The following is a 15,076-nucleotide window of genomic DNA, read 5'->3' as shown; positions in this document are numbered from 1 at the left end:
TTGGCATCGTGTCAGATAACTGGTTTATTTAAACAGAAACATCAAGATCATTGACTACGAAAGGTTGTTGCAAGGCCCTAGCTTCTGATCTTTGATAAAATTTAAACCAAAAATAGATATTAAAATAAAGATACTTTAATAGTCTCTTGGTCAATGTAAGATAGATATTAAAATGCATTTATCCTTATTATCCGATTTCTGTTATAAAAAAGAGTTTATAAAGATCAAGTCCTGCTTGGATATCCGTGGATGGTTTCCATATAGTATTTGCACAGAATTAAATTTACAGAACTTTTCTTCCAGAAGACAGGATTTGAAGGGAAAATTAAAGACCTTAGAGGTCAAGTTATTGTGGGTTATCTCTCAGAGAGATCGATTCAAATCTGCAGAGAAATAATGAGAAAAATATTTCAAATCAACTGATCATTAAAGTTTCAATGAATGCTACTTACTCATTTACCAGATTGCGATTTTCTTCCACTAAAGAGAAGAATCTTTCACGTTTTTCTTCATACCTAAGAAGAAAAAGTAAAAGGTAAAATGCTAAAATTTAGTAAATTGATGGAGAAACAGTGATATAATGAATTAATTGTAGCTTACTCTCTAAAAAACTTAACGAGATCATGTGGAACTGGTCGATTACATCCATTGGCTCCATCATTCAAGAGTTTATCCGTCAGATTATCCGTTGTTACTTTCATTTTGGGTTCAATCTTTTTAAAAGTCATCTGCCAAAGACCTTTTTGATCATCACGAACTTTGTTGAAACACTGCTGAAGCTCTTCACATTTATTCGTGAATAATGAAAACTCCTTGAATAAAAGCTCGGATTGCTTAAGAGCAACTTGAGCTCCAGTGTACCAGGATTCGAGTCGCTTAGTTATCTCAGATAAAGCATTAAAGCAAATATCTTCCATTAAAAGCTTCAATTTTTTGCTATTGTTATCAATTTTAACCTTTTCTAGTTGATGAAGTTGATCTTCTGCAACAGACAATACACGAGCAGCTTTATCCTTGTGTAAAAATTGCCAAGATTCCCGTATTTTTTGGCAATAATATTTTGCCCTAGATTTTGAGGTTTCAATTTCAATTTCGGTATTTGATTTAACCATTTTATGCCAGTCCTCTTGTAATTTTTTAATGTTTTCCTTCATACAGGTCATCTTGGGCATCAGGGTTGTTGAATATTCAGTTGCACTTTCAAATAATATTTGAGCTCGGACCATAGATTCAAAGTTACTGCTAACAGAATCACCCAAATCCAGAAGCTGGACTATATGCTCGAGATAGTCGTCAACATCACTGAAATAATTTAATTGGTGAGTAAGGGAATTGTAAAAATGAGAACAGGCTTGTTGTTTTTCTGTGAGTAATCTAAAATTACTATCGATCAAAGATCTGAAAATCGGGGAAGAGAGTGAAAAAACGTGGATTAGAAAGGATGATTAAAATCCAACCAAGATAATTACTTACATAACATGCATTGGAGTAATATTGGCAAGTTGATAATAAAGAACACATTTTTCAATTGTTCTGGAATAGGCATAGGCAATCGAAGAGCAAATCTTTGACTTTTGTGCGTCTTCCTCAAAGTTTGTCACCGTTGTGTGCATGATTGGAAATTTGGATAAACTTTTGGAAAGAAGAGGACTTTGTTTCAATTTGGTAACATCTGAATTGAGTAATAAAACTGGATTATCTGGAGTACAGTAAACTTCAGCTAAATCATGAATTTGTTGCTTGTTCCACAAGAGAAGTGCACTTTTTGCTGGAATGGATACTTTATTTTCTAAATGATGTTTCAAATCGTTCAAGCTGTTAGGACAAAATTGAGATTAAACCATTAATTTTGAGGCAAAAAATTGCAACTATTATTATCTTACCCTTCACTTGGATGAAGATAAATGACGACATCTTCCATGTGATTGATATAAAAAATATAAACAACTTTATGAGATAAAACATATGTGACAGTCGTGAAAAATTTATCAAATGACCACATTTTGTGAGAATCACATTCCATAATTCCAGCCAAAAGAGGAACAATTAATGCTTGTAAAGCTCTGAATGATAAATACAAAAACATTTTAAATTGAGGTTTTTGATTGAGATACTCAATTGTAATCAAATATGACTTACGGGCTCAGAAGGCAAGTTTGAGGTAGATTCCGGCTCCAAACAATTTCACCATTGTCTGTGTGTTGACATCCAGAAATAATACCAGATGCTTTTTCAGTAGTAATTTTAAACCTTTTTGAATAAAATAAAGAAAATTCAAAAAAAGATAATGAGATTAATTTGACTGAATGTAATTAAGATAACTGAACCATTTAGCTGAAACTTACATTGTTTCTTTGTTTTTTCGGCCTCCGTAAGGTTTGAAAGGTAAGGATCCTGTAGCGATGTGATAGAGCGTAACTCCTATACTCCAGAGATCAACATTGGCTCGAAATGATTTACCAGCGGATTTGTGAAGGACAGCTCGAGCATACATGTCCGGATGCTGATACAGAAAAGGAACCCTATTAATTTTATCGAATAAGATGCCATCATTCCGTTAGCACTAAATAGGAATTTTTTAATTTACCAAATATTCTTCTGTACCATAAAGTGACATGAATGGTTGATCATCTTCAAGAACCCGAGCAGCACCGAAATCAGTTAATTTGTAAATAGATATACCATCTTCACCAATAAATTTCATTATATTACCAGGTTTTAAATCTCTGTGAATAATGTGATTGTCTCTCAAATGTTTCATTCCAGCAGCTAGAATTGGAAAGTGGAAGGAAAAAAAATTCAAATTAGTAATAGGTTGCCTGAAGGTAATGAAATTTTTTACGAACCTAAATGTTTGAGAACTGCAGTGAACTCTTTTTCCTCGAGTCCATAACAATTAATAGGATCATCTAGGATGTTGAATAAACTCCCGCCAGTGCAGAGCTCCATTATAAGAACTTTGTGATGAGTGTCACTCTGAAATTGATAGAAATAGGTGAATATAGTCAAATTTCCATAAACAATTGAATTGGAAAGGAAATCTTTCTACCATTTAACTCTAATTGAATGGTCATTTTGCCAGCAAGTTAAGAGTCATTGACTTAAAATGACGATTAAAGGCCTAAAGATTTTGAGGTTAAGGCACATAAATAATAATAGAATGACCCAAATTTATTATAAAATTGAGCACTTCCTTATACGCTTTAACTTAAAATTTTCATCAGAGTTTTGACAGGTAGAAAAATGACCAATTTGAGACAATGGAATAAAACAAGGAAAATAGTAATTACCTCTTCCTCAATGGAAATTAATCTAACAATATTTTGATGGTTGACCTTTTTAAGGACCTCAAATTCCCTCTCTTGAACTTCGTAAGGTCTCATATGAGAAGCATGATTGAAGGATTTAACAGCAACAGGATCGCCAGTATATTTATTGACACCACAGTAGACAGCTCCAGTTGCACCTTTACCGAGAACATTGTTCACATTCCAAACATAATTCCGAGAACTTCTTAGGTAGGCCATGATAAATAATCAATCAGTGATGGTAAAAATGAATCACAGTTGAGAAATTTACAAAAGATCACTATAAACAAAATATAAAATCCAAATGATGACCATATGATGAAAGTAAACTGACGTTTTGCGTGATTGCCAACATAGGATCAGTTACCTTCACATATTAACAATAAAAGTTAAAAATCAATGTTTAAAATAGTAAGTCACATTAATTAATTGGTTTGAGATCAAACATAAATAATAATATTGAAAACAAATTAAAATAGATTTTCCATTTGAGTAGCAGTCTTGACTACAGTAAGGAGAAAGTCTTTCTGTATTTGCTGAGCTGGTTTGTTGTTTACATGAGTGGAGTTGGTAAACACGCCTTGCAACTGTTTGTAGTTTACTGTTAATAATCAAATTGTTTGGAGAATCCGGGAAAATATATAACAATTGTAAGTTGATAATTTTAATAATATTTTTAATTCTGCTATTTTTATTGATTTATTGTGAATTTGATTTTAACTTTAGTGATCTTCAACTTTAATCATCTTCAATAATTTCAAGGATTGCAAGGCCCTAGATGGTTGAGTTAAAAGGACATTAAATATTGATTTTGAAAAGGTATTTTACTTTATTTGATAATCTTTCTAATATAAAAAATTACAATCTTTGGTCTAATTTACAAATTAAAAAACAACATTCTGTTAACAGCTACAAATTGATCGTGAAGGTAGATTGTTAGATTGGGTACATTTGTAGCTATTGTCAGCTGTTGTACAACAAAGATTACATGTTTGATCAATTTTTTTATCCTGATTGTTTGAATTGACATAAACTTTTTTGCCATTTGGCATAAATTGTAAACAATAATAATCTTGAGTTGAACAATCAAGTCTATCGTTCGCACCAAAGCTTGCTTGAGTAAAGTGTCGATAGGAATAATACTTTTTAGGAAAGTAGAGTTGATTCGTTTTCTGGTCAAACCAAATCAATGATTCACCTGAAGGTGAAATTGTGAAAGCATACCAATAATACCAACGCTGAACACACGTTGTACCCACATAATTAACAATATTAATTGACATATCAATTGCTTCACCCATTTCATTAGATTGAGCAGAACCACGTGTCGAGGAAACTTCAGTTATCCAAACCGGGTTCGAAGGATTTTCGGAATAAACCGTCGAATCATAATAAACTGTTCCAAAATCTTTGAATGGATTGAGACTGACCTGATAACCATGTGAAGTCATTATTGGACAAGATTTTTCACAATTAACACTTCCCAAGGAAAAGCTGTGATACAATTTGGATATTTTAAACCAAGCATTTTCAGCGCAAAGGGAAGTCAATGGATCACCATATGATTGAATTATACTACACAGTTGATTTGGTGTCATTAAACACCGATCCCAAGTAGCGAAGACGTTCTCTGGTTCATTAGCAACTGACACTTTGTCGACTGACAAACCAAATGATTCTTCAACTATTGAAGTGATGTTTTTAATATAGTAATAATATGGACGCTCGTACTTGGTCTTCAATTGCTTTAACCAGTTTTTCATATAGTGAGGTGGAGACCAAATGGTTACATATAATGATTTTTCTGGTAGCTTGGCCAACAAGGAGTGAATCCCAATCCAAGTACATGTTTGCGAATCAACACAGTCAATTGAATATTCATTTTCTCGAGTTGAAAATTGTGGCATGTATTCTGTTCGAAAGTTTCTTAATTTTAGATCATCATAGAGTTTGGTTAGAACGGCTGATTGGTTCTCTTCGGTTGTTTGATTGAATGAGTTAAGTGCACCGAGATACACACCAAATCCTTCCCAAGAATATTTACACTTTGATGTGGATGGATCAATTAAAAGAGCAATTATGGTGAAAATTGTTGCAATATTTGTGAGCTTCATTGGATTGAACATGATTTGTAAAATTGAAACCACTTGTTTCAAACACACGTTAAAATTATGTGTCTTGAATAATTTATTCAGTTACCTTTTAAGTACCTCACAGCATTTTGATTTTGATCAGACCAGGGAGAAAGTTATCACTATCAATCGTATGATTTTCATATCAATGCTAATCATTCAGCTCATACCTATTAACCAACGCTGTTATCAGAACTGGTAATGTATCTTCAATGCTAAGGCAAATCCCCAAACAATGAGGCAATTATCGTGTTTTTCAATCAACCCGTGTAAAATTTTGATTATTGATATTATCATTCTATTGTTTCAATGTTCTTTGGTTTTTATCAAACCTCTGATTACCGGAAATATTCACATTTATACAGTTTTCACCGACTAAGTCATTTCCAGCAAATTACGGCACTCTTCTCTGCTCTATTTATGGTTGGTTACATCTTTTTTTGTGTTATTATTATTTCATGATTAACTGTGATATCATCATTAACAAGGAAATCAATTTGGTTTCGATAATCAAATTACCTGATTTAAATATTTCATGGTTTATTTAGATTTGGCGAATAAACTAATAACTCCAAGAATCTTGTGCATTTTATTTTTAGCGCCAATAACATTTTTGAAAATGGCTATTCAATGGTGTAAACAAATAACAAAAACACATCACTTTCTATAAGAAATTAGATCTATTATCATTTTCTGGTTGCAATTTTGTTAATTTAAACGTTTACTCAGAATTTTTCGTATTTAATTAGTTAAAGTAAGTTAAACATCTGAAACAATTATTGATATGCAATTATTATCTTGACCACCAGCTGATCTTTTCATGTGTTTAACGTTTCCAAGGCGTCATCTCAATCTCAACCTGAGAATTAACCGGATAAATTTGACAGTTTCACTAATTTTGATTTCAATCTTTTGATTTCGAGTTTAAAATGATCAATTATTGTCAATAAGTGAATAACTATACTTCCGACAATCTGGTAAGTTATACTTCTCTTTTCATTCTTGTTTTTTGGTGCTTAAATAGTTTATTCATTAGCTCATATATTAATTATGCATTTTGGTCATACTCTTCATCTCTAAAGTTTATCAAAATCAGCCATTGATTCAAGAATATTTGACTACCTAACACATTACTATTAATCTGTAATTTATTCACTGTAATTTACTAGCTATTTCAATCTAAAATATCTGGGAAATTTAATTCTTTACAATGATTAATATTTCATAATTTCAATTTTTCTCTCTGATCTTCCATAGGTTTCTTCAATGAAGGTTATATCATTGAGTGTGTTTTGATGAGAATTACATTCACTCATTTAAAATTTGTGATCCTTGGAGCATTGTTTCTGACTCTGGTTCTAACATTATTCCAAGCAGGTAATTTTAAATCAATATTTCCTTTCAAAAATTAAAATCTTAATTTGCAGACGAACAAAAGTAATTAATTTCATAATTTTCACCTTTTTTCATGCAGTTTGTGTCACTAAATCATATTCACATAGATGTCCCGAAAAAGAAAACACCAGCATCTCGTCATCCCCATCACCTTTAATCAATTTACCTCGAGAAAAACTCCCAACAATCTATTTGATTACTCCAACATATTCAAGAGCCGAGCAAAAAGCCGAATTAACGAGACTTGGTAACACATTGTTACACGTTGAATCAATTCACTGGATTTTGATTGAAGATAGTGACTTCCCCAGTAATTTAATTTCAAACTTTTTAGCAAGATTTCAAGCACTTTCAAAGAATCGTAGCAATATCCGTGTGACTCATTTGGTTAAGCGAACTCCTATAGAATATCGAACTAAATTAAATGATCCGAACTGGTTAAAACCCAGAGGTGTTTTACAACGCAATGAAGGCCTGAAATGGTTAAGAAATAATCGTAATAATATTGATTCAAGAGGAATCGTATATTTTGCTGACGATGACAACACTTATGATCTCCGTTTATTTGATGAAATGAGGGATACAAAGAAAGTCAGTTGCTGGCCGGTTGGTCTAGTTGGTGGATTGATGGTTGAAAGGCCGTTAGTTAATGACGAAAACAAGGTAATTGGTTGGAATGCTGTTTACAAACCAGAAAGGTTATATCCTCTAGATATGGCTGGATTTGCTGTTAATATTACTTTGATACTCAAAAATCCGAAAGCATTTTTTACACTCAAAGTTCCTAGAGGATTCCAAGAAAGTTATTTACTTAAACAATTAATTTCCGATATCAGTGAACTGGAACCAAAATCAGATAAATGTACTCAAGTATTAGTTTGGCATACACGAACCGAGAGACCAAATCTTAAGCAAGAAATCAAATTGAAAAGACCTTCCAGCGAGAATATCGAAGTGTAAACTTGGAGAGATCAATTGGATTATGAAAAGCGTATTGCATTAGCAGATTTTAAGTGATAATCATCAATTAATATAAAATCGATTGACATATCATTATCATGATTTAGGGTCCTGTTTACAAATTTATTGCAAAATATTTTATTCTTCACCCTCAGCTTTATCAAATTAGCTGATGTAAATGATTTATAATTTTTTAGTGTAATTAACTGCCAATCATGTATTTATGAACCAACCTTCCGCATCCATCCTGATAAATAGACGATGTTTAGAGACAATAAGGTTCTGTAGATTATTTAGTTATCACCATGTTTCGTTCAATCATATCAGTTATTTTGGTTTACATGTGCCTGGTTTTGTTTCAAGTTATCACTATGAATCAATTAAATGATGATGTGTCTATTAACATGCCTGAACAACCAACTCGAGAAGATCCGTTAACTCGAATGATTCGTGGTTCAAATGAAATACAATCTCCTCAACCATTTGATTTGCAGTTTTACTAATTCAACAATCAACTAAATGCCCTTAAAGTGGACCACCTTTTAAAGTGGAGTCATTCAAAATCAAACCAACTAAACCTGGTAATGATCGATTCAGGAGGACAGGAAAACAAATTAGTTTAACTCTCAGATTAAAAACATCCCAAAATTAAGCAATTGAAATAAAACTGATAAACCTTTTAATGAAATCTAAATGACTGAATATTTATAAATTTATTTCCAATAAAATATAATCGATGCCAAATTGATGTTAAATGAAATCAATCGTCAAAAGCGTCATAAATAAAACATTTGTTTAAACTGATAGTGTTCAAGTACTTAATTATCAAATCAAACATCAAAATAATTTAATATTGCATTCATCTTTTTAGCATAACAAAAGATCAAAAAATGATTTTAAATAAAAAATTGATAAGCAATGATGAAGAGTGAGTTATCCAATTGATGTACTATTCCGATGTTTATCTATGAGACTGTCTTATCAGTTGCGCTTCTCGAACCTTTTGGCTCTGCCGACAAAAAATACTGGGGAAAGTTTCAATCAAGGATTAAGATAATAAAGATTAACACTTGAAATTAAATCAATAGAAAAGATGAAAAAGGGCAAAAAAGTGTGCTGTCACCAGGATTCGAACCTGGGTTGTCGCGGCCACAACGCGAAGTACTAACCACTATACTATGACAGCTCCTCTTAAGGCATTCTTGCCTAAGGGGCTATTCAAACTGTAAAAAGCCTTTTAGCAAATTGAATTTTATATTTTAAAGTATAATAATCATTTGATTAACTTTGGTATTAGTTTGTATTTTTCCTGTATATAAGAATATGTAAAATGGTTATCTATCAGATAATAGAGTAAACTAATTTGTTATATAGTTTAATAGATGAACAATATTTAGCAAAATTTTTAGTTTGGACTTTTCGTTTGAAGTGCAAAAGAATGGTTTTAGAACTTCTTAGCCTGGAATGATTTTTTTGAGAAATGTCTTTGATTATAGTAGATTATTCATTGATCCATTGATCATCATTTGATATTATTTATTATACTTCTATGACTCTCTGGATATAAATTAGATCCTCTAACTGAAGCGTAATAAAGAGAACAGAATAAAAAGTCAAAATTTGATAAACTCTAATAGTTATTATTAATTAAATACATAGATTACATTGAAACAGCTACTTTACGAGGCGATTCAACTGGGTTTGTGTTTTGAGTAAAGTAACTCAATTTCCAATCTCTAATTGAAAAATTTGCCTCTTGTTTACTTTTGTAGTCTAAATTGTGAGCAGCTGGACCAAATTTAAAACGTACTCCAGACACAGTTAAATTGAAAAAGCGTCTCAATGCATCATATGCAGCCATTTCTTGAGCTACTTGCAAAGTTTCTCCAGGACCTTAAAAGATCAACAAAATGAATTGAGTAAAATTAATTACAATTTAAGGGATGAAAAGGTTAGGTATTGATTAGTTTGTATAACAATCATATCTTACCATATCCGATTAGGTTCTTATTCACATACAATCCAACAATATAACATGAGAAAATTGTATTCCGTCCGGTTTCTCGCATTAATCTAGGCTCAAAATCTGGCAAGCCATCATTTTGTAAAATTTTACGCACTTTATTTTCAGGATCCACCGGATCCCATATTGCTAAAAGATCTTTATCATGTAGGTAAGGTAAGATTATATCGATGATGAACTTTTCACACTGTTGTGAGCCTTTAGTTTCGTCAAGAACAGCAATTAATGATTTAACAGAGTTAGCAATCATTTCTTCAGTGGGATCTATAAGCTAGAAGAGATAGACAAAGAATAAAATTCCAATACTTAAAATGCAAAAATAAACAACTTACTGGACTCATGATTAAATCTTTACATCCAATATATCCTCCTATGTGACTTAGAGTTTGATTTGAACATAAATTATGGGAAACTGATCTGTAAAACAAATCAGTCAGTTAGTCTTAAATTTAGTTTCTATTGCATTTGATTTTACTTACGAAATGCATTCTTCAGGAACTCTTGGTAAGAAAAATCGCAAGTAAGATTGGGTAAAAGATTTCATGATACTGTCCCCTTTATTTGAAAGTTCAGAATTTGATAGTAAAGTAACGCCAACATTTTCAAGACCCAAATCTTTTTTTCTTTTCTCCTCTTCATCCACATAAGACTGATCAATAAAAATCTTTTTCAGTTCATCCTGTGATAGATCTTCATTTAGACGTTTACCAAAAGCATAAATTTCAGAGTCATAATTCCTGAAAAAATGAAGCATAACATAAGAATTGATTCTTATTCAAATTGTAGCATTTTGAAAATGTATTCCTTACCAATTGACCCATTCTCGTTTGTGTCTTTTTTTATGAGGAACTAAGTCGAAATCACGATTCCTATCTTTCATTTCTCGCAGTGTATTCGACAACCAAGTTTTGATTCCTCGTTTTTCAACATTATTTACACAAATTATATGAGATTTGAAAAGAGCCAGACTTCGAATAACTCTGGAAGTTAACATTTTTGCTGAGCGGTGGAAGCTAAAAAATGAAACAAATATATAAATAATAACAACATATTTAAGAAACAAAATTAATTGTTAAGACTCACCTAATGATAATAATTCATTCAAAAAATTATTCACAGCTAAGACATTATTTGTTATTTTTTTCAACAAATGTAAAACACATGTTTGGGGATCTTATACTAATATCATAGAATACGAAAACAATTGAATACAATTTACTGTATTAAATAAATTGCTTAAATCTACTTAATTTAAATCCTCTACCTCAGAATAAATCACCCATGTAAGTGATACAAATTAATTTTTATTAAAAAAATGTTGAGATTGCAACCCACTCCATTATACGATACACACTCATTATCAAACTGCTAGACAGGTAATAAGAAAATTTTAAGACAATCAGTTGATTAGTATTCACTCAAGTCATAATTGTTTGGATTAATCGTAACAAATCAAATTTTAAAAATTTTATTAATATACTGTCTTCGGTACTATATAGATACAGTCAAACTAAAGTTTAGGTGAGTCAAAACAAAAATACAAAAATACAAAATGTAAAATGTAAAAAGCATAGCAAAACTATTGTCATTTTATCTGCGATAAGTAATGGGACAATTAAGATGACTCATTTGAATGAATCAAAATATATTGAGTTCAGGCTTCTATTTTTAAAATCTCAAGAGCAGTCAATACCCAATCAGGATAATCTTCGCGTGTTTTGTAGTGTTGATCTAAAGTTTGCAAAATCAGCTTTGGTAAATCTCCCGATGCAATGGCATCTTTAATTTTATTCATAAATCTCATCTGGAATCTAACATTATGTTGACTTATTAAATGACAAGCGATTGTATTTCTTTTTTTCAGTAAATGATTGATCATAGATCGCTTGTGATTATTGACACAAGCATAACAATCACAGCCAGGTTCAATAACTGAAGTATCATTCTGAAAAACGGCCCATTTAAGATTTATTTTGATTCCCAAGCCAACTAAGGCACAACCAAACCGGGCAGTACGAGTCGGATAAACGCAATCAAACATATCAACACCCAGAGCAGAACACAAGATTAAATCAACTGCGAATCCAACACCCATAAGATATCTTGGTTTATTTTCAGGAAGATTTTCCGTTGAACAAGCAACCATCTTGATGAAATCAGACTTACACTCGCCTCCACTAAGTCCACCGATGGCAATACCTGGAGGATCACGAGCCGCAATTTCTTGGGCACAAAACGCTCGCAATTCAGGATCTAGACCACCTTGGACAATCGGGAATAAATTTTGTTTCGCTTCATTACCATTGTGCTGGGTTTTACATCGGTCATACCAACGAATAGTTCGATGTGTTGCTTCCACAAAACGAGCATGATCGGAGTGTGTAGAAGAAATCACATCATCTAACTGCATAATTATATTAGCACCAATTTCGTGTTGAATGGCAGTGGCACCTTCTGGAGTGAGGGTAGTTTCCACTGAATCATCATAGGGTGATGTAAAAATGACCCCATTTTCATCGAGCTTCATCAATTTAGACAGAGAAACCATTTGGAATCCTCCGGAATCAGTTAATAACCCATTCTTCCAATTCATAAATTTGTGTAAACCGCCGGCAGCAGCAACAATTTTTGATCCTGGTCGAGATGCTAAGTGATAAGTGTTTGACAACATCATGTTACATCCACAAGTTTCGATTTGTTCAGGTAATAATCCTTTAAGGGTACCATTGGTGCCTACCGGCATAAAAACTGGTGTCTTGACTAGAGTTTGAGTTCCATAAGGTGATGTTGCAGCAAGAGTAAGATGTGAGCTTCTAGCACGAGTCTTCGGGCATTTAGCTATAATACGAAAATTCAGGGCTTTATCTCCCTCCATTTCATCCTCTAACTTTGATAAAACAAATAAACATAACCAGTTATAACTAATACTTTGAGTTCAGGGTTTACCGTGAAACGGCTGAAAAAATGGATCCGATCCTTGAAAAGATAGTTGCTATCTTTACAAGCTCGTGTTTTAGCGCAATCTTTGACTTTACAAATTTTGTGGTCTTTATTTTTTTAATGCTGATAAGTTGCAATAACTTTTAAAAGTCAGCAATTTAATTACAGTTGTAGTTTACGAAATAGTCACAGCCTCACTAGACCTAAATAAGAGGCTGAGATTCGTGAATATTATTGGATGAAGAAACTAATCAAGAACAGTTCAAAATAATATCATAAAATTGTAAAGTATAAAATTGATTGTCAATCACATAGCTTGTTCGATTAAATTGACGGAAATTATCGCATATTTATTAAAATGAATTCAAAATTTGGTTCAATCAATCAGAGTCGATCAACCTCGATTCCTACAATAGAGACGAGGAAAGCGTCTTTGTGGTAATATATCGTAACCAACACTTGCAGGACAATAGGGTAGCAAATATTGTCCAATATTCAAATCCCTGCATATTTCCTGTACTTTCAAATCATGTCTATCCTGCCATTCTTCATCATACGTCAGGACTTGAGTACCTGCATATGGTATAACATTAGGTCCTGGACGATCAGGTAAATTATTCAGATATGAATCGATATCAGAATTAACCACTTTCGCTAATTTACCCAGAAAGACTCTGCTACCTATTTGGTGGCAAAACTCTTCGTTACATTCAGTTTCATCAACCAAATCTTGATGCAATAATGCATACATGACGTAAATGCAAGTCAAATCAGGGACGAATCTTGTATAGGCATATAGTCGATAGCAATCACCATCCCTCATCGAAAATAGCTCTGGATGGTCACGTACACGATAACCTAACCGTAACCTTTGAAACCACCTGTGCAATACATGATAGAGAAATGAGTTAATTTTAACAAATTAATTATAAAATAGATTGTATAAGAAATAGATTACGGTTTATTCAAGGACGGGTTTGAAATAGTTGTGGACGTCTGTGGATCATCTATCGGACCGAGATTCCTCAAACCCATGCATCTCACTGCTTCAGTTTTTATCCCTGTGAACGCTGAAAGCTATGAATGATAAAAAATTAATCATCAACAACTGCGAATACACAATTGATTGAACATTTACCTGTTCAAATATTGATTTATCCATATCATATGTATGGATCTTTGACCAATCAAAAAGCATATCAAGGTAATCATCATCAGATATTTTAACTCTTATTGTAACTAAAAACAAACAAACAAACAAGTAACTCGATAAAAAGATTAATCAAAAATATTAATAATGACTTACCTTTATCGGAATTAAAATCATTTCTATCCATTCCAAAAAATAATGCGAATAGAAATAAAGAGTTAAGTACAAGGTGTAAAGTTTTGGATTGAAATAAACAAAGACAAAGAGACAAAAGTAAACCTAACTTTGAGTCAATGAAAGATTGAACTGACCAAATCGGAAATGGCAACTATTCAAGGTAAACTTGAAAAGGTAACAAAAACCAGTTTTACAAAATTTTAAGCGGAAATAACTTGAAGACAAAAGTTGGACTGAAACATCGGGTATGGTAAATAGAGTCTATGTTTAAATTTAAATTGGTTAGCTATGATTGAATGAGCGAAACTGCATCTAGTTCAGAGTATTTTCATCTTTGACTTTCATCATGAAACAATCGGGTTGAATGGTTCATCATGTAATTAAATCAACTTATTGTGGTGAAAAAGTCGGTTCCATTGATTGTTAAAATCTAATGAAGGAGAAAGAGCCTCAAGATCATGTTGATATTGATTTTTTATCATTTTTAATGAATAACTAAAAAAACCAAAAAATTTAAACCAGTTTGAGATACTAATCAGTTAATATGAGAAAGAAGAATCAGTTTACGAATCACAGAACTTTGATTAGCCTAACAAAAGTTGACGATTTAATATTTAAATGTAAAACTATAAAAATTCAAGGTAGGATAAAAGTTGAATGAATCATTATTTCAATAATTTGGTCTAAATTAACCCAACCGATTCAGTTTATTGCTGTAAATTTTTCATATTTTACATGACCTTTTTTTATTTATAAATTGTTGCTGAGTTTGTGATGGACAACTAACTGTACATTGTTCAATTGAACATTCAAATGATGGAAAATGTTTATTAGCCAATCCAATAATGTTGAAGTTTACCTTAATGTTCATGTTAACCTTTTATTGTGATTAAATTATGATGATACAGTTACTCGATTTTTCATTGAAACTCACTCAGGCCAATCAAAAATAATGTAAAGACGAGGAGGATGAGGATGTCGCCTTATGAAT

At 32.0% G+C, this 15,076-nt stretch overlaps 5 protein-coding genes and 1 non-coding gene across 6 annotated transcripts; 1 reads left to right on the top strand and 5 right to left on the bottom strand.

Annotated features, from left to right (window-relative positions):
• Positions 1–119: 119 nt before the first annotated feature.
• IKKepsilon (I-kappaB kinase epsilon) lies at positions 120–3,825 on the bottom strand. The gene is made up of 10 exons (XM_015936120.3): positions 3,291–3,825; positions 2,847–2,976; positions 2,588–2,769; positions 2,346–2,503; positions 2,140–2,250; positions 1,884–2,063; positions 1,474–1,815; positions 601–1,398; positions 453–515; positions 120–383 (listed from the first exon to the last, which is right to left on the bottom strand). The coding sequence occupies exons 1-10, from the start codon at positions 3,525–3,527 to the stop codon at positions 347–349; spliced, it is 2,238 nt and encodes a 745-aa protein (XP_015791606.1). The 5' UTR covers positions 3,528–3,825; the 3' UTR covers positions 120–346.
• Positions 3,826–6,294: 2,469 nt separating this feature from the next.
• On the top strand, positions 6,295–8,595 carry LOC107368315 (galactosylgalactosylxylosylprotein 3-beta-glucuronosyltransferase sqv-8). Its single transcript, XM_015936123.3, has 3 exons — positions 6,295–6,417; positions 6,698–6,817; positions 6,915–8,595. The coding sequence occupies exons 2-3, from the start codon at positions 6,736–6,738 to the stop codon at positions 7,793–7,795; spliced, it is 963 nt and encodes a 320-aa protein (XP_015791609.2). The 5' UTR covers positions 6,295–6,417; positions 6,698–6,735; the 3' UTR covers positions 7,796–8,595.
• A 314-nt stretch (positions 8,596–8,909) lies between these two features.
• On the bottom strand, positions 8,910–8,981 carry TRNAH-GUG (transfer RNA histidin (anticodon GUG)). Its single transcript has one exon. It is a non-coding gene; the product is annotated as a tRNA-His (tRNA).
• A 433-nt stretch (positions 8,982–9,414) lies between these two features.
• On the bottom strand, positions 9,415–10,961 carry mRpL44 (mitochondrial ribosomal protein L44). Its single transcript, XM_015936210.3, has 6 exons — positions 10,902–10,961; positions 10,628–10,831; positions 10,298–10,555; positions 10,151–10,235; positions 9,786–10,089; positions 9,415–9,688 (listed from the first exon to the last, which is right to left on the bottom strand). Exons 2-6 carry the CDS (start codon positions 10,810–10,812, stop codon positions 9,456–9,458), a joined length of 1,065 nt encoding a protein of 354 aa, XP_015791696.2. The 5' UTR covers positions 10,813–10,831; positions 10,902–10,961; the 3' UTR covers positions 9,415–9,455.
• Positions 10,962–11,270: 309 nt separating this feature from the next.
• Positions 11,271–12,803, bottom strand: Tgt (tRNA-guanine transglycosylase). Its single transcript, XM_025162103.2, has one exon. The coding sequence runs from the start codon at positions 12,691–12,693 to the stop codon at positions 11,473–11,475; it is 1,221 nt and encodes a 406-aa protein (XP_025017871.2). The 5' UTR covers positions 12,694–12,803; the 3' UTR covers positions 11,271–11,472.
• A 274-nt stretch (positions 12,804–13,077) lies between these two features.
• Positions 13,078–14,206, bottom strand: LOC107368392 (uncharacterized). Its single transcript, XM_025162104.2, has 4 exons — positions 14,065–14,206; positions 13,897–13,997; positions 13,717–13,835; positions 13,078–13,639 (listed from the first exon to the last, which is right to left on the bottom strand). The coding sequence occupies exons 1-4, from the start codon at positions 14,093–14,095 to the stop codon at positions 13,153–13,155; spliced, it is 738 nt and encodes a 245-aa protein (XP_025017872.2). The 5' UTR covers positions 14,096–14,206; the 3' UTR covers positions 13,078–13,152.
• Between the last annotated feature and the right edge of the window lie 870 nt (positions 14,207–15,076).

The sequence above is a fragment of the Tetranychus urticae genome, chromosome 1 (assembly GCF_039701765.1).
Source record: "Tetranychus urticae isolate SD_2017Ah chromosome 1, NJAU_TeUrti_SD_1.0, whole genome shotgun sequence".
Classification (NCBI taxonomy): domain Eukaryota; kingdom Metazoa; phylum Arthropoda; class Arachnida; order Trombidiformes; family Tetranychidae; genus Tetranychus; species Tetranychus urticae.
Note: the sequence above shows the minus strand (reverse complement) of the source record. Positions and strands in the feature narration are given on the sequence as shown.

Bases quoted from the DNA above. Each gene is read 5' to 3' on its own strand.
- IKKepsilon (XM_015936120.3), bottom strand. From the start codon at position 3,527: ATGGCCTACCTAAGAAGTTCTCGGAATTATGTTTGGAATGTGAACAAT. The intron at 2,504-2,587 runs GTAAATTAAAAA...TTTCTGTATCAG, and splicing joins ATGGTACAGAAGAATATTTG to CATCCGGACATGTATGCTCG. The intron at 516-600 runs GTAAGCTACAAT...TTTTCTTCTTAG, and splicing joins CTCGTTAAGTTTTTTAGAGA to GTATGAAGAAAAACGTGAAA.
- LOC107368315 (XM_015936123.3), top strand. From the start codon at position 6,736: ATGAGAATTACATTCACTCATTTAAAATTTGTGATCCTTGGAGCATTG. The intron at 6,818-6,914 runs GTAATTTTAAAT...TTTTTCATGCAG, and splicing joins TCTAACATTATTCCAAGCAG to TTTGTGTCACTAAATCATAT.
- mRpL44 (XM_015936210.3), bottom strand. From the start codon at position 10,812: ATGTTAACTTCCAGAGTTATTCGAAGTCTGGCTCTTTTCAAATCTCAT. The intron at 10,090-10,150 runs GTAAGTTGTTTA...TATCTCTTCTAG, and splicing joins AAGATTTAATCATGAGTCCA to CTTATAGATCCCACTGAAGA. The intron at 9,689-9,785 runs GTAAGATATGAT...TGATCTTTTAAG, and splicing joins TAAGAACCTAATCGGATATG to GTCCTGGAGAAACTTTGCAA.
- Tgt (XM_025162103.2), bottom strand. From the start codon at position 12,693: ATGGAGGGAGATAAAGCCCTGAATTTTCGTATTATAGCTAAATGCCCG.
- LOC107368392 (XM_025162104.2), bottom strand. From the start codon at position 14,095: ATGGATAGAAATGATTTTAATTCCGATAAAG. The intron at 13,998-14,064 runs GTAAGTCATTAT...GTTTGTTTTTAG, and splicing joins TGATTTTAATTCCGATAAAG to TTACAATAAGAGTTAAAATA. The intron at 13,836-13,896 runs GTAAATGTTCAA...TATCATTCATAG, and splicing joins ATAAATCAATATTTGAACAG to CTTTCAGCGTTCACAGGGAT.